At 38.6% G+C, this 18694-nt stretch overlaps 1 protein-coding gene across 2 annotated transcripts in view; it reads right to left on the bottom strand.

Moving 5' to 3' along the window:
• The window catches only part of LIPC (lipase C, hepatic type), a 271204-nt gene that overhangs the window by 169688 nt on the left and 82822 nt on the right, over positions 1-18694 (bottom strand). For both annotated transcript variants that reach the window (XM_089667695.1, XM_089667702.1), the window contains one exon: positions 329-388. In XM_089667695.1, the coding sequence (XP_089523821.1) occupies positions 329-388 (60 nt within the window). The remainder of the gene's footprint in view (positions 1-328; positions 389-18694) is intronic.

The following is an 18694-nucleotide window of genomic DNA, read 5'->3' on the forward strand; positions in this document are numbered from 1 at the left end:
CGCCCCAAGGTATTGGTGGGTGAATCAGATCCTAGACTGATAGCTCCACTCTGCTTTGCAGGGCCTGGGGAGAGGACATGAAACATTTGAGGCGACATCACAGGACACATGACCCATGATCTGGCTTAGCTCCATCCCTAGCCTGGGCCATGCTGAAGATGAAAAATTAAGAAAAGTCATGTGATCCTCTTTACAAAAACCTAAAAAAAGGTATTTACTGATAAAATATGAACTGTTTCACATGTGATTCAATGTCTGCTGGTGTTCTCCATCATTTAGCTGCAGCACTAGTGTTAGGGTTTAGAATCACTTTAAGTGAAAAAATTACCTGCAGGGTATTGACTTTTGTGAAGTAGTAGATTTTTCTCATTATTCTCCTGAGAGTGACCTGAAAAACAAAGAATGGAAAGTATTACTGCAGTGAAAATGTTATATGCTAAGTACTACAAACTCCAAAATATCATGCATGAGTCGCTATCAAAAAGTAACACATCAAGAGATGGCAGCACAAAGCTGCATGTACAGTCACAGGGAGCACCGACCTTCATAAGCCAGTGTGCCAAAGGACATCATCCTGTGTACATCTGGAGCTGGGAAACTGGTACTATTCTGACCATGTGCATTACCACATCTGCTATTTCCTCATGGACAGCAAGTTAGAACAAAGAACAAATATGAAATTCTGCGTGAAACCCGTACACCCAAGTTTCGTCACCAGTATTGATCCTCGACATGAAGGATGGGCCATCCACAGCATGCTGACGGGCTTCTTGGCAGACAGAATTCTGGAGCTTTGTAAAAGTCAAGTGCATAAGGAACAGGATTAATGGCCAGTTTTCCTTTGTGGTAGCAGAGATTTATCTGAGTATGGCTCTTTGAAAAACGCATATTTGTCATATGGAAAGAGTAAGTATACCCATAAATTTATAAATTTCCAATAAATATAAAATAGTGGACACATATCATGTCTCAATATAAAGAAAATCTTTATAACATGATTACCATTCCATAATCATATTATATATAACAACCAACCATCCTATGCGGAATGGGAAAAATGATGGACTTTAAGTTTACCCAGAAAAGGATTCTATAATATTGCACAGCATAAAATTTTGATAATAACTAAAAACATTTTTTATTATTAATTTACAAGACACATTAATGTCTCTAAAACTCATCAAATTAGCTCCCAAAAATGCACTTTTTGAATTTTTTTTTTCGGGCTGGCAACTCCTGGTTGGAAATATTTTAGTACAGATTTAACCCATGGAGGGGATACAGTGAATAGAGGGATAGAAAAATTCTCCTTTAAATCACTGAACCTGTTATTTCGATACCTTCATTTGTAAATGATTTAATTTTGAATGGGATAAAACAGTGTGCAAAAATTGTCATTATTGAGTGTAGGTGACTCCTTCTCTTTCACTCTTGCATGCTATTGAAGCATGACAAGATCTCCATTCATTGATGAATAATGCAGGGACATAGAATTGTATGTGGTTTCCTATTTGTTAATTGTATATCCAGTTTCACGTCGAGCTGCGAATGGGGGTTTTCTTTCTGGATAATTGAAATTTTTAGACCACCAATAAACTTTTGCTTTTGGAGTCCATTTTTGCCCCTCCCTATGAGTAAAAAAGCACACACACAGTCCTACACATATATACATTTTAATTAAGTATTAAATAAAGGTTAAATAGCATCCTAGTGGTCATTGGTGCATGGGGAGACACACCCTTGTTCCATAGAAATAAAATAACTAATGTTAGCCTGTATAAATATGTGGAAAAACAGTTTTAAGGGGTGTATATACAAACAATTTGCCCAGGTCTCTCTGCTTGAACTGGTTTGGACCATGATTCCCACATTGGTAATTACAAGGGTTATTTTTTGTTTGCTCACACCTTGTTCTAATTTCCAAAAATCTTCCCTTGCTATTTGAATACAAATTTAGAGAGCTGTTCAGGTGAAAATACCTTAGGGGTAAGGTGTGTATATGTGTTTATATTGAGAGTTTATAATAAAGTGTGGTTAACCATTGTGGATTCCCATCTTCATCCAAAAGCTTTTCTTTTTACATTTTGAATAAAGTGGGAAAAATGTTATCCATGTAACTGCAAAACACGAAATGAGGAGAACAAGGGCAGTTGTACAGGAAAGTACAGAGGGCAATTAAAACTTTGCAGTCTCTGACTCTATTAGAAAGACATCTTATCACTTTAAGTTCCTATATCCCTCTGTTTCTCAAACAGACAGTGAAGGTAAATCTTCTGGATTGAACACAGACAGCATCTAAACCTGACAGAATGTTTAACTTCATCCAAAACTAAGAAAAGACATTTTAGCTGGGCATACACTTTACATTTAAACTATTAAAATGTTTGACTGGAGGTGGGCTTTCATGCCAGCTTGTGCTTTTATATAAGAATGAGAAGGATGAAAATGTTTTTTCTACTGACAAACTTGGACACCTATTTAGAGGACCCAGTGTCACGTGTCATAAGATTCTCTATAATGAGCACACATTCTCATGACTATGCCCAATAATTTCCAAGCCCAGGCACTGTAGTTGAATTAAATATTACGGTTGATGCATGGGAACATATGCGTTTTGCCAAATCTAGTGCTGCAGCAACATTGTTCCTGTTGTCATGGACCATGGGGGCTATTTATAGATGGGAAGGGAAAACCATCAGTCTGTATTATATTTCCCAGGTTCCCAAGCACAATATAGCATTGCAATTCTACACCTTCTACATGGGAAAGGATGAGTTTAAGCAAGGGATAGGAAAGACTAGAAGCTGCTTTCAATTGTGTTCCTGTTGTTTCTGTATGTCCTACAATCAGCAGCAGTGTATATTCCAATACTCTATATCCATACATTCCTTACTTTTTGCATTCATACTGTATGTAATAAGAAACATATATGCATTTATATGGAATGAGAAACATATATGCCGCACAATAACACACTCAGTCTGAATGTCCATAAAGATATAGGAGACCAAAATCAGCACCAAATCCCCAACATTACTATTGGGCAGCTCAGTTATACTTATATTAACCCTTGGGCACCGGCACAATCTGGCCCTTTAAGGGGTTTCACATGCCAGAAGGAGGGCCAGGGTTTGTGATCATGAGACCGCTGTGATGGGCTGTCACCACCACTTTTTATACATACCTTACCCTTATACATGCTATGCAGGCTCAGCTGGGATTGCAGACTTTGACTATATTGGTCTCTCCTAGAAAGTCTACCAAGCTCATCAGCAGTTCCCAAACAGGTGATGAGCATCGAGTGTTTTCTCCAACCACATACTCCTTCTCTCTTTGACAATACTTGGTTACAGTGGTTCTATATTATAATACCACCAAAATTCATAAACTGGAAATCACTTGGCCTAGTTTTACCAGTGGATGTTCTCCAGGCAATGCTTTAAATTTTCACCTTTTTAGCAACAAATACAATCCTTGCTAACAAATACTCTAGGCATTGATCTATCATATCTCCAGGAACTCTACCTGCTTACAATATTACCTAAACAGCTAATAGAGCTTTTGTTCTTCTAAGCCTCAAAATTGAAATGGAAGGACACTTTCATTCCAGATGTAAAGTTTTTTTGTTATTATTACCATTGACATCTTATCTAAGAACAAAAAAATGTCCTTAGTGGGACATGCCCAAATAGCTTTGAACAAATTGTGGGGCCATGGTTAAGGGAAATTCCAAACCTGGTGTAAGTCCTGATCAACTTTGTGTATTGCTTTTTACTAAATCTTGTTAGATATGCATTACTGTAGTTCAGGTTTAAATGAATGTAGCTTTTGAGAGGAAAAAGGCAAATGTATATGGGTTCATGAAATAAATAAATATATCAGAACTGATAGCTAGCTAGTTGCTTCAGTGTTCGACTTTATTGCTACTGTTTTGTAATGCAAAACAAATATACCTAAAACTCCTTAAAAGAACTGAAACAAAGGCAAGCCACCTGGCATCAATTTCCACCTATATTTTACAATAATTGTATGATGTTCTTCCAGGTAGTTTCTGGGGAGAGATTAAGCCCAACCAGGCTGGAGGAGTTATAGGGTACAATAGCTATCAATTAGCAATACCTTGTATTTAGTTAAAGAAACATTAAACCCAAAACCAAACATTTAAAATATTGCAGCTTGCCATTCACCTGATGTGATGGCTGCATTAGTTTTCTTTTTAAGGCTTCTTTCCATCACCTGATGATCTGACCACTAACAAACTTCCTGTATTAGATTGACTACACTGTGGAAGAAGGAGTGCAGGAGCACCTTTGGACAGCAGCATTGTTAATCTGGGGAAGGGGAGAGTTATATGTACTTGTACATTTAGATACACTAACAAATTGAATCCAAGGTCTAGCGCACACTTTTTTTCCATTTGAAATAAAGGTTTTAAATAAATAAATAAAGATGATCATTGGAAGCACTTCTATCAGTAATAAATGGCTTGTTGCAACCCTCTAACTTCTACAAGACAGCTTGTTCTTTTGAAAAACATCAGATTTACTGACCAGATCACTAGGTGAAAATAAAAGAAAGAATGCCTAAAAAGAATGCAGCTATCATGCCTAAGAATTAGTAAGCTGCAATATAATAAATGTTGTTCACTATAATAGGATGCAAAATTCGACCAATTAGCCTTATTGTCTTATAAATGTATTAAGGATATTGCAGCTGACACTAAAATACATGATATTTTCAGATACTTATTTTACTAAACATTTCAAGTGATGGAAATTATTAATCAAATGATTATTATGATTATGATTATATTAATATTTTAATCAGGGCATTTGTAATTTGAATTAAAACAGTTTCCTTTTCTTATTTTTTTTTAATTGATTAATTTTCAAATGTACAGAGGATCCTTCAGAATACCTACTTACATAGAAATTGCGCTGCACTAACATTCAAAGTTATAGTATATTTGGACTTTTAGCCTCTGAAATCTGAAAAGCAGGCACATTTTGCTGTCATTGGATGTAGGTATAAGCATGAATAATCTGGAAATTGTGCCAGCAAGCCCCAAAGGTAAACACTCTGCAATCTTAGAAGAACATCATTGCATATTATCCATGGCACTTTGGGAGGTGGATATTTTGGTTTAGAACATTTTAGAATTAACTTCTTATTTTTTAATTAAATGATAAGTCAATATTTTTACTGACATCTCATAAATCTGTATTGAAAATGTATTGTAAACTTGATACAGAGTTTTGTTATGCTAAAGGTGCATTTTGGTGGAAATGGGAAATTAAACCTTGATATGCATGTAAAGAGCAATATCCAACCCACTCAATACTCCTCCTTTCTTTTGTGGGTAATCTGGCGATGTGGGAAAGCACCTGCTTGAGATGTTGGAACTCATTGCAGAGCAAGCACAGTAATTTTTACAGCCAATGAACAGATTAAAACCTTGGAAGTTTATATGTAATTAGATAGGTAGGAAGAAAAGAAAAAATAAGTTACCCAGCACATACTTCAAAAAGTACACTGCTACTATCAATTGTCCCTGTAGGATGGTCTGTAAAATCTTAAAGCTGTTTACAATGTAGAGGAAGGTTAACTAAATACATTTTTTAATTTTAGCAGATTTTTTGGATTTACTTTATAGCATTCACCAATCACCGATGGCATATTCTTGTTGCTTGTGTAGTGCTACTCCCGTAGAAGCCACAGGAATACTGTCCAGGTCCTCCTTAGTTACTTTGCCCCACAGTCAAGCACATAGGTTCATTCACACGGTTTCTCCAATAACCAGTCTAGTAATGTTTTTTTATTTCAATTTTTTGGAGAATTTGGATAAGGGTGAGGGAGATAAGTGAACTTGGATAGGGGTGAGGGAGATAAGTGGGATACTCCAAAAAAAGGAAATATATACATTGAGGACTTTATCTTTGTTGTCCTTGTTTGAATCAAACAGTGGACGTTAGCTTGAGGCCGTAGTAGTAGTAGTAGTAGTAGTGACTTCTTTAGAACCCCAGAGCAGTGTCCCTTTAACCCCTTCACGCCTAAGGGTAAAACAAATCTTAATGCCTAAGCACAATTTTGCAACTGTGACATGTGTTAATAAAACCGTACATATCATCACAACTACTTTGTGCATCCAGGTAAATTATACCTTGTGTTTTTAAGGACAAATTGGGCTTTCATTTGGTGGTAAATGGTAGTGGATATCTCCTGATTTTTTTTATTATCAAAGAAAAACTGGCCCAAAATAGTAAAAAATAAATATTTTTTTCAAATTTAGCTGTGTGTTTCTTGTTACTACCATAACCTACCACCAAAGAACAACCCAAAATAAATTTTCCAGCTCTTAACGATCTCAGCGATACCATATATGTGTATGCTATTTGTTGTTTGTACCCGTAGTACAGCCCAAAAACATTAGTGCGCATTTCTTTTTTTTTTTTTTTTACCTAAAACACACTGACACCAATACCAATTGTTTAAAAATCCTGACCTTTGACCCTGACCTTTTGACCTTGAACTTTGAACCTGACCTTGACCCAAACACTTACCCTGGCACTGAACTAGATCAAACCTTGATCTAGGTATTTTTTCTTAATGTTTTATTTTATTTTTTAATATTTATTTATTTATCTTTTTTTTAACAAACATTTTTTCCCCCTCTTTGCCAAGAGTTAGAGAGATACAATGTATCTCTCTCCTCCATTCATAGAGAGAAAAAAACCCCCAAGAGGGCCGGGCTGTACAATGACTGATCACTGAGATAGCCATTCAGAGGCTATCACAGCGATCATGTGATCGGGAATCGGGAGTCCCAGGTCCCGATCATTAGCTCTCAGTGACACCCCGGTCTTTGTGCTGGGAGCCTGCTGTGCGGTGCGCTCCCAGCAGAAAGACAGGTACGCAAATATGCGGCCCCACAGAAAAATGCCCAGTTCTGTGAGGCCGCTTATTTGTGTGACGTCGGTGCGAAGGGGTTAAGGAGTAGGACAGATGGACAAAGCTCTTCGGAACACCAGCCTGTGTTCCCTTTGCTAGACTCGCAGCTTATTTCCCAGCAACAGAGGAGGTTAAACAGCACTCAGTCTCTAAGATCCTTTAGGCATGTCTGTACTCATAAGGCCCAAGAGCAGCTGAATGCATTCCTTGGTGGTACCAGACCAGATCTTTAGTAGACATCCCCTCAGTCAGCACAGCAGAACCTGGGTCTCAGCATTCAGGCCTTCAGGTCTCACTCAGGATGGGACAATCCTATACAGGAAAGACCCAGAACTCAGTGTGCTCACTGAATAAATACAGCCACCAAGCATGCCATCAGAGCCGGTATCTCTGGGATAGGCTGGGGCTGTATTAATATTCATGCTGCCATCTGCATAGCCCCCACACCCATTATCCAGAAACTTCTAAAGCTTCTTGGATGCAGAAGGAGCTATTAGTCCAGACTGGCAGCAGCTGAGCACACATAGCAGACCTACTAAATGATCACAGCTCACCAAATACAGTGAGCTACCTATGCTTTTACCTAACAACTAAACAACTTGATGACAACTAAATCTACCTATCAAAACACAACTAATTCTATCTATTTAACCACCTCCCACCCGACATATAGTACAATGAGGGGCGCAAGGCGGTTCTCTCGTTCTGGGAGGACATCATATGACTTCCTCCCATTCTAACCGCGCATGCGCGGCTCTGGGAGCGCACAGCGCGGCGAGCAGCGATGTGCTGTGTCCCTCGGACACAGCGGATCACCGATCAACGGAAAGAGCAGAAGATGTCGGCTTGGTCATGTGATCAGCTGTGTCCAATCACAGCTGATCACATGTAAACAGGGAAATGCTGGTTATCAGCATTCCTCAGAGGGGACATGTACACAGATCATCAGAGCACTGATGATCAGTGTGCCCTGATGATCTGTGTAGCCCCAGCATTGCCGCCTGTCAGTGTCTATCAGTGCCAGCTGTCAGTGTTCATCCATGCCACCTGCCAGTTCCCATAAGTGCCACATTTCAGTGCCCATCAGTGTCACATCAATGCCACATATCAGTGCCCATCTAAGCTGCCTTTCAGTGTCAACCATCAGTGCCAGTCAGTGCCACTTATCATTGCCAGTAAGTGCCACCTATCAGTGCTGCCAAACAGTGCCACCTATCAGTGCCAGTCAGTGCCACCTATCAGTGTGCATCAGTGCTGCCTATCAGTGCCACCTATCAGTGCCGCCTATCAGTGCCGCCTATCAGTGCCACCTATCAGTGCCATATATGACTGCTGCCTTTCAGTGCCCATCAGTGATGCCTGTCAATGCCTATCAGTGCCACCTACCAGTGCCTCCTCATCAGTGCCCATCAGTGCCATCTATCGGTGTCCATCAGTGCAGCCTATCAGTGCCCATCACTACAGCCTCATTAGCGCACATCAGTGAAGGAGAAAAATCACTTATTTACAAAATTTTATAACAAAAACTAAGAAAAAACTTTTTTTTTCAAAATTTTCAGTGGTTTTTGGTTTGTTTAAGAAAAAAGAAAAAATCCAGGTGATTAAATACCACCAAAATAAAGCTCTATCTGTCACAAAAAATGATAAAAATTTCATATGGGTACAGTGTTGCATGACTGCGCAATTGTCATTCAAAGTGTGACAGTGCTAAAACCTGGAAATTGGCCTGGGCAGGAATGGGGTATAAGTGCCCAGTAGGCAAGTGGTTAAACATAGGACATACCTAGGAGGGTGTTGCACTTGAAAATGCTTTTTAAAGATTTCAGGCATATTGGCTATGCAGCCTGTGTTATTAGACAGAGACCTACAGTAACCAGAGGAGATGTAGTATGCTTCCTTTCCTAAAACTGCCATTTCACTTACAAACATAAATATCCCCACGATGCAAATGTCTGCACAAAATAGCTAATTATGCTATGAATGTCCTTATTGCTTGGGAATGACTTATTCCCAATAAACCTGAATGGGGCATTCCGAGTGTCATATGAGGGAATATGGCCCCATTCAAGTCTATAGGGGCTCATTACACCAGAGTGGTCAGTACTGAAGAAGATTTCCATCTGGAGGATATAAACAGCAGTAGAGGACCTCGTGCTGAAATAAACAGTTGGGTGGGGGATTTGAGGTTAGTTTGTTGAGCTATGGAGGGTAGATTAATGCACTATGAGTGTATTACTACACAATTCACATGTTGTTTAAATTGGAACTTTACTCTCTCAATCAACAAAAACTATTTTAATTCTTCTGCGGCTAGTCTTAGTAAATAGATAGGAAGGTATATTATATTTAAACTTTATTTTTTTTCACATTTCTTCAGTTGCTTCCTGGTTTCTGACCTAGGCCAAAATGATGTCATACATCCCAAGAGTCTCCATGGGCATTTTTTTAAACTTTCATCTGCAAGAGAGGTTTTCTTAACTGAGCGTGCACTCCTGCCTGCACCTGAGTTAAGTGTAGATGGATTCCAGGAAGTAAATGGTAGATGATTCAAGATGGCTACACATAAAAAATGCTAGGCTGTGGTTTTATCAACAAAATAAAGCATGGGGGACAGGAATGGATGGGTGAGCTTTCTTTGAATATTAAAAATTAATCTTAAGCTTTTGGTTTGTGGTGCTCCAGATACAGTTAAAGAGGAGCTACAGTCTGAGAAGTCAAATTATAATAACAACATACTCAACATGGCCGTAAATGACATCATCCACATTGGACATTGCTTCACATTTCTGTTCTCAGTTTACTTACCAAATCATTTGTTGTTTTTATTCCCCTTGGATTCCGGCCACAGCCATGGTAGCTGCGGGCAGCTGAAGCCAGCTTGCATTCTTTTCTGGGTTTCCGTGCAGCTGGCTACCCAGCATGCAGCTTCTGGTCTCGCGCTTGCGCAGTAATGACACTGTGAGGCACACTTTCAGAAGCCTTAGATGCCCAAAGAGTCCTGGGATATCATAGATTTCCCAGGAGTCAATGGGGGAGGCTGATGGCGTAGTCACCTAGGTAGAAGTCCAGGGGAAACATTAAAAAAGGTATTTTTTGTGAATATTGCAAAGTATTACTATACAAAGTTAGCAACACTATTGCTGGGCATTACAATAAGTCTAAGTTTAAAAAAATGGGTGAAACTCTGCTTTAAGTTCTGCTTTCAGCTTTACTTGTACATGGAGAAAGCAATTGTGTTTACTAACAAAAACAAATACAGGAAATTAATTAAAATTCTTTAAAACATTTTTCTTGCCTGAATTATCTTAGCTTGCTGAGGCATGTCTGGTATCGCTAAATACCTTGTAATATTTGCTTTCATTTTCCATAAAAATAAGCCATAAAACACAAAGAATGTCATCCCATAGCCAAGAAACAATCCAAGAAAAACGTATATACACTGGCATTTTATCAGAGGGAAAAAAAAAACTTTATCATCCACGCCTTGCATTTGCAGATGGATAGTTACTTGTTTTTCACATGCCAAACATTCTTTGCTTTGCCAAGCAGTATGAAATAATGTTTCTTGAAAGTGATTGCTGCTCCACATCCACCTGCTGCCAACTCTTTTTACTAGCCTAAAGAGGATCAGTCAGTTTCAGAAAATGGTGTTTTAGTTTTGGACACACAAAGCTTAGCATATAAAGTACAGCTGCTGAGGAGACATGTCCTGTATTACTGGTAACTGTTTGTTTATGATAACTGCCTCCATAAGCAGTTGATAAATTCCAGTTTTCAAAATAAACCTGGCCATACAGAAAGACAGATTGTCGTTTAAAGGGAAACCGTAATGGTTTTTGGACATTTTTTTGGGATGTAAACCTAATCATTAATATCTCCTATTTGCTTTAAAGCAGTATTAAACTCAAATCCAAAAATGTAATATATTGCAGATTACCAATCAATAGATGTAGTGGCTGCATCAGTTATCTTTTTAAGGCTTTTTTTCCTTCTGTATTCACCTTGTGTTGTGACCAGAAACACACTTCTTGTATTAGACTGCACCCATTCTGGATGAAGGAGCACAGGGGGCACCTTTGAAAAGCAGCATTGTCAGTCTGAAGGGGGATGGAGTGTTAGATGTACTAGCAGATTTAAATACACAGCAAACAGTTTGTTTCTTTTTTGAATAAAGCTTTTACATAAATAAAAGCTAATCATTGTAAGCACCCCTACTAGTGTTATTTGGTTCATCTCATTTCTGTAACGAATACATTCTGCTGGAGAGCTTGTTCTTTTGAAAAACAACAGACTTACTGTCTGGATCACCAGATGAAAGTGAAGAAAGAAAGACAAAAAACAAAAACGAATGCACCCATCACATCTAAGAAATGTTAGGCTGCAAAATAATAAATAATATCTATTTTGAGTTTAAGCCCTGGGTCACACCAGTACAATTTCAGGTACAACATGCGATGAACAAATCACACCTGAAGTTAACTCTAATGTATTTCTATGGCACCTAATGCACCCGTCACATTTAGGAAATGTTAGGCTGCAAAATAATAAATGTTTGTTTTTGAGTTTAAGCCCTGGGTCACACCAGTACAATTTCAGGTGCAACATGCGATGAACAAATCACACCTGAAGTCAACTCTAATGTATTTCTATGGCACCTAATCAGTGGGATTTGAAGTAGCGAGATTCCAAAAATGTCATAAATGTTTTTCGACTCATTGCAAGCCGCAGTGAAATCGGAGATTCAAATCAAGTCAAGTGAACCTGCGCAATTTCAAAGTTGCAATCAGTGCGAACCAGAGCTTATACTACTTTAACATGTTAATGCTATTATGTCATTTCTGATATCTAGAAATGTTCAGCTTTCATTGAAATAACCGCTGGTGATTCTGCCATGAAGGTCTTATTAGGTCCTTCCTGTTATAGGCTCTCAATGCTCTGTCCCTGTCTCCTGAATGTGTTTCTTTGTTGCCTCCCTGTCACACCGGCTTCTGAAGGAGACTACAAGTGGTTGTTTCAATGTACATTACACAGGTATGGTACAACGTTGTCAACATCAGAAAATGCACCCTGAAAAATATCATGCACCAATCTTTGGAGTTCACACAATACGAAGTAACTGCCAATAAGGATGCATGAGATCAGCAGCATTGCAATGCAACAAAGGATGAAAAAAGGGTAAGAACACAAAGGATGAAAAAAGGGTAAGAACAGTACTTTATTAAAGATTTGGTTTATGACATATAGTGCTTCAGCAAACCAAGGGCTGTTTTTTACTGCCCCCAATCAGTTACAGTTAGCAGGCATGACACTGGATTTATCAAGCCTCATTGGGTTTTCTAAGGAGAGTACAGCAGAAGGTGTTTATTTTCAGACTCATTCTTTCTGTCTGGTCTTTATAGGGAGCTCTATTGACAGGCAAATGAGAGGAGAAGGGTGGACAGATGACTCAATGCTCTGTTTTTTTCAACTGCATGTGTGTCAGCTTGAGATACTGAGCTATGTAAACCCCAATTTTTTTATTTTTGCAATGGATATTCTGGAAAACATATGCAAAAAAGACTGTAGGTCCACCAGCTGCCTTGAAACCCAAATAAAAATATTAATATGCAATAATTTACTTTTTCCTGACATAAAGCAAATGTTATTAAAACCATCCTCCTCTCTATCATTGATGATATAAAATAAAACAAATTGGGAGGAAGGCCAGAGAGTAACTGATCTGATGGTGATTCATTGTTGATGATTTAAAAAAGATGCAGGGGTAACATGGTAGATGACCATTCTATTATTTTTAATAACATAAGTTAGACAGTAAGAAACATTATATTTACACCAATAACTAAAGTATATTTCTGCATGTTTTATAAGTGTAAAATAAATCTTATATTATAGTGCAGAGAGAGTAGGGAAGGGATAGAATGTATGTCAGATTTTTATTTACCCTATTCAGGAAGTGTGGGGACACAGGCTGCAAAAAATGTTGTTTTCAGTAAAATATGCAAGGGTCAGAACCTTTGTTGGGTTACATAGTTAGTCTGGCTGAAAAAAGACTAAAGTCCATCCAGTTCAACCAGTAAAAAAAAACAGTTATAATCCTATACCCACAGTTGATCCAGAGGAAGGCAAAAAAAAACAGCAAAGCATGATCCAATTTGCTCCTGCAGGGGAAAAAAATCCCTTCCTGATCCCCTGAGAGGTAATCGGATATTCCCTGGATCAACTTTACCTATAAATGTTAGTAACCAATTATATTCTGTGTATCCAAGAAAGTATCCAGGCATTTTTTAAAGCAATCCACTGAGCTGGCCAGAACCAACTCTTGAGGTTCCAATTCAATATGTGGGTTTTATTCCACATTTTCACAGCTCTCACTGTGAAGAAACCTTTCCATGTTTGGAGATTAAATTTCTTTTCCTCCATACGTAAAGAGTGCCCCCTTGTCCTCTATGATGACCTCAGGGTGAATAACTCTACACCGAGTTCACTATATGAACCACTGATGTACTTATACATGTTGATCATATGCCCCCTTAATCTCCTCTTCTCAAGAGAGAATAAATTTAGTTCCTCTAATCTTTCCTCATAGCTGAGCTCCTCCATGCCTCTTATCAGTTTGGTTGCCCTCCTCTGTACTTTCTCCAGTTCCCCAACGTTCTGTGAATTGGTGCCCAAAACTGAACTGCATATTCCAGATGAGGTCTTACTAATGATTTGTACCGGGGTAATATGATATCTCTCTCTGGAGTCTATACCTCGTTTAATACAAGAGAGGATTTTGCTTGCTTTAGAAGCTGCAGCTTGGCATTGCATGCCATTATTAAGCTTGTGATATACCAGAACCCCCAGATCCTTCTCCACCATTGATTCCCATTCAACATTAAACCTCATTTGCCACATAGTTGCCCAATTAAACAGTGCATTGAGGTCGGCTTGTAAGTTGAAGACATCCTGTAAGGACGTTATTCCACTGCACAGCTTGGTGTCATCTGTAAAGACTGAAATGGTATTTATAATTCCAGACCCTATATCGTTTTTAAATATATATAAAAGTAAGGGTCCCAACACTGAACCTTGGGGTACACCACTAACAACCCTAGACCATTCAGAGTATGAATCATTAACCACTACTCTGTGAATGCGATCTTTTAGCCAGTTTTCTATCCATTTGCATGCAGATTTTTCCAAGCCCGCAGACTGTACCTTACACATTAGCCTTGTGTGGGGAACTGTATCAAACGCTTTTGCAAAAATCCAAGTATACCACGTCCACCGCCACCCCTCTGTCCAAGGTTTTGCTCACCTCCTCATAAAAAGAAATCAGATTTGTTTAAAAACTTCTGTCTTTCATGAATCCATGCTGTCTGTTGCTTCAAATATTTTTTTCCAGCAAGACCTCATCTATGTGGTCTTTTATTAAACTCTACAGTATCTTTCCAACTATGGAAGTTAAACTAACAGGTCTATAATTACTTGGTAAAGATTTTGACCCCTTTTTAAATATTGGCACCACATTGGCCTTACGCCAATCCAGTAGTACTATGTCAATCATTAAAGAGTCCTTACAAATTAGAAACAATGGCTTTGAAATTACAGAGCTCAATTCTTTATAGACCCGTGGGTGTATGCCATCCAGTCCAGGTGCTTTATTCACCTTTATTCTGGCTAAATATTTTTGGATCATATCAATTGTGAGCCAATGTGGATCATCTGTGTGTTTTTTTTAATGTTTGGATCATTCTGTTACAATGACAACCGCTCCTCTTATTTTTTTTTGTTCCGATGTCACAGGGAAAAGGGTCTTGGATGGCAATGAAAACTTAACAGAAGCATTTAATCTTTAAAAGTAATTTAAGCTTTGACACTAAACCGGGAAGCTGATTGGTTTCTATGCAGAGCTGCACTAGATTTTGCACTCTCCAATTTTAGTAAATCAACCTCCAATGTTTTTTCTAGTTCTTATTTAACATACTTGTAATATCCACTATACATTCACTATTCTTATAAAGCTGTACTGTTAAACTTGGTACACAAAAATCTGTAAAAGAGATAGGTAGGAGATCCTAATGTGTACTTTGCAAAGGCAAAGTATTTTACTGCTTATTATCTATGGGATTACCTAATTGTTAATGCAGTTTTTTTAAAAAAACAGGCCCCAAAAAATCCATGCAATTAAGCAGTTATAGACCAAACAGCTTCCTGTTCAAATACTGGACTGTTTCCTTAGGCCTCTATGCGTTCCAGTTGGCCAATTTTAAAGTATGAAGGGAAGGTTGATAAGTTATCAAACAGGAATTTTGTTGTCAAAGATTGTCTGAAAGAAAGCTGGGATTTTGAATATCCCTGGGTGCTCTGAAGATATACTGAGCTAGTGGCTGGGAAATAAAGGTCCCTGAATTATGTACCTGGAGCCACCCTCCAAAGCATGGTGAGCCCACAGATTGCTTTTAGGTGCACTTCACCTTTTTAGAAAAAAAATAGCTCCTATAGCCATTTCATTTGTATTCTGCTGTGAAACTCCACTAAGTGACATATCCCTTACCATTGAAGTAAACTAGTCATTTGAATATTAGACTTTGTAACTGGCAGTCTTTGGTGTGTTTAACCACTAGTTAAAAGGCCACTATTTAACTGTATGAACTAATAATAATGTCTGCTGAATAGCAAACCAAACTTGAATTTTTGTAAGTATGGAAAACAAACCAGAAACACTAAATATATCAGCTGATGTCATTTCTTTTGTAAGTGATGATTTTTTTTATAATTGAAAACATGTGTCCAGTATATATTTAGGAAAAATAAATAATTGTATATATATATGTAGAGGGGTTAGAAAAAAAAAATGGAAAATACTCCATGATTTGCAGGTCTGAAAGTGACAACATGTTTCACATTGAAAGCGGAAGTGATGTAACATTCTTTTGCTTCTGTTGTGTAATGAGACACCTAGCGTTTTCTGCTAGAGCTTACTGAACTTCAAACAGGGCAAATTGTTGGGCCCGCTTAGCTGGTGCCTCTGTGACTGAAGTTGCCAATTTATCTACTGTGTCACGAGGTACAGTAGCAAAAGTTATGATGGCATATACAGTTTGATGGAAAACGTTGTCTGCTAAGCATAAGCATGGTTGACATAGTCAGCTGACTGAAAGAGACAAAAGGACATTGTGCAGGATTGTAAACTACAATAAAAAAACAACTGCTGCAAAAGTGACTGCAGAGCTCAATTTCAGTCCTCACGGGAATGAGATTGAGCTCTGCAGTCAATTTTGCAGGAGTTTTTTCCTTATTAAGTGCCAGTTGTAGGTTGGAGTGGTTGACACTTTTTGTACAGTTTTTATTTTATTTGTTGTTGCTAAGGATTTTTTTTTTCCAGGATGTGTAACGTACACTTGTTGCTGACACAGGCAAAGCCGCCTTTTTTTCCAGCATGACACTGCATACTGGTGTGGTAAAGTAGTGTACCCACTGTCACCATAGCTGCTAATAAATTTATGCAATGAAAGTCAGGCAAGTCTAAAATGAGAGGCAGAGGCTCTGCATACGTAGGTAGTAGGGGCCAAGCAGGTACTGTGGGACAAATTTGAGGTTGGGCCACACCACATAAAGGCAGGGCATGTCTTCATTTTCTATCTCAAAGTAGCTATGCTATCCAGTTGCCCTCCAGAAGATTTGCCCCCTTCATGAGCAGGCCATTTGTGCTATTCAGCACTGCTCTACTTTAACTGACAATTGCGAGGTCATGCAACATTGTACACAAATGAAATTTATATAATTTTTGGGTATGCTAGGTTTTATCTCCCTGATTTGTGGAGAGATAAAAAAACAGCAAGTCCCCAGTGACAGGAGAGAGATCTGTGTTGTTTACACTCACAGATCTCTCTCCTGTCAGTTGTTTCACCAATCACTGAGTCTCGACCATAAATCACTGTCTGGGACCCGCTGTTTGACATCTACAGGAGCCAATGTCAGCGCATGTAGGACAGAGGGCATGCATGCCCCCTACCCAGAAATGCAGAATCACATATATATACGTGATTCTGCACAGAGAGGCCACCCTGTAGCAGCATACAGTCACCCCATGTGCTGGTGGTAGTTGTGTGGCTGATAAAGCCTTCCATTTCTTCCCTCTCCCAGATGCAGAGCAGCCAATTGGTGCTAAGGCATCTTCCTCTTCATCCTCCTCCTCTTCTAATCCAGTCATAGCCCTCCAAAATGGCAATGAGGAATGATTATTTGATTACATGAATGATTATTTTCTGCAGGAGGATGATCTTTTCCATGCACAAGCATTCCTCATTTCAGTGCTCTTCTGAGAGGTAGCTGACCGCAGACACTCTTCAGCCAGGCACGGTTGTGTGTGAAAAAGACTGCTGGCCTTGAAAGTAGTTCTAAAAGTCTAAACATTTTTTTATTTAATGCATTAGATTTTTAGATAGCAGTATGCCTCCTCATCCCCCCTTATACTTACCATGCATAGTTACTTCAAATTCTGTCTGCTCCAGTTTTGAAAAATTCCCCCATTGGTATATTATAATATTGACTATCAACCATAATGATCAAGCAAGCTGTACATATTTTAAGTCAAAATAGCATACCTTATGAAATTTCTGTTTTGTATTTTTCTCAAAATACTAGATCTTCTTATATTTTAAACCACTCTATTTTCTGGAACTATTAGTGTAAAGACTGCACAACCAATTGTTTATAAAGTTGTGGCATTACGTCCTCAACAGTGCTTAATCTTGATTTAAAACATTTATTTTGGAACAGTTGACAGTGCCAAACCCATGGAGTTCTGGCAGAAATAACAATGACAACTACAGAGACATATTGATCATTGCAAAATATATATATTTATACAAGCCAGCAGTAACCATTCACATGTTTTATTTCATTGGTTTAAGGTACAGGTAAACCCTTCATGAATGACATTATGTTTGTTAAACCACCATGATGGTTGCACCTCAATGTGTCCATTGGGAGTGCTTGTGACAATGACAAAGAGCGTCATTGCAAATTACCAGGTATTAATTAAATATATGCTGTAGATTTAAAAATATTTTCATGTTCAAGCTTGTGCTAGAATTTAGTGATTGGAATTACATTCAATTTAAAGTACAAAATTGAAAGTATGTTTAGGTAATAAATTCTGAGACATTTGACAGTCAGGATGCTTAGAAAGTTTGAGTATTATGATTAGAGATGAGCGAATCGAACATGACGAAGTGGAATTCGTTTCGAAGATTAGGAAATATTCGGATGCACGAATCGAATTTTCCCAAAAATGGCGGCGACATGTGTGGCGACGGAGCGGGGATCTCTGGGAAGGTGCGCAGACAAGGCGCGCTGACCCATAATGCATTCATTGATGACATGTGATTGCATTAGCCAATCAGCAGCCAGCCAGCCAGCACTGTGTAATGGTGGAGTTATAAATCGCGGCCATCTTAGAATTCTCCATTAGCCTCCGGTCATTCAAGAGAGACAGACCTCTGTGTATTAGGGACAGAGTTAGGGCCACAGAGACTTTAGGGCCACAGAATCGTTACTTAGGGACACAGAATCGTTACTTAGGGACACAGAATCGTTACTCAGGGACACAGAATTGTTACTCAGGGACACAGAATTGTTACTCAGGGACAAAGAATAGTTACTCAGGGACAGACACAGAATTGTTACTCAGGGACACAGAATTGTTACTGAGGGACACAGAATCGTTACTCAGGGACACAGAATTGTTACTCAGGGA

Source organism: Staurois parvus, unplaced genomic scaffold, assembly GCF_062004578.1.
Source record: "Staurois parvus isolate SC_StPar_1 unplaced genomic scaffold, SC_StPar_1.0 ptg000054l, whole genome shotgun sequence".
NCBI classification, from domain to species: Eukaryota; Metazoa; Chordata; class Amphibia; order Anura; family Ranidae; genus Staurois; species Staurois parvus.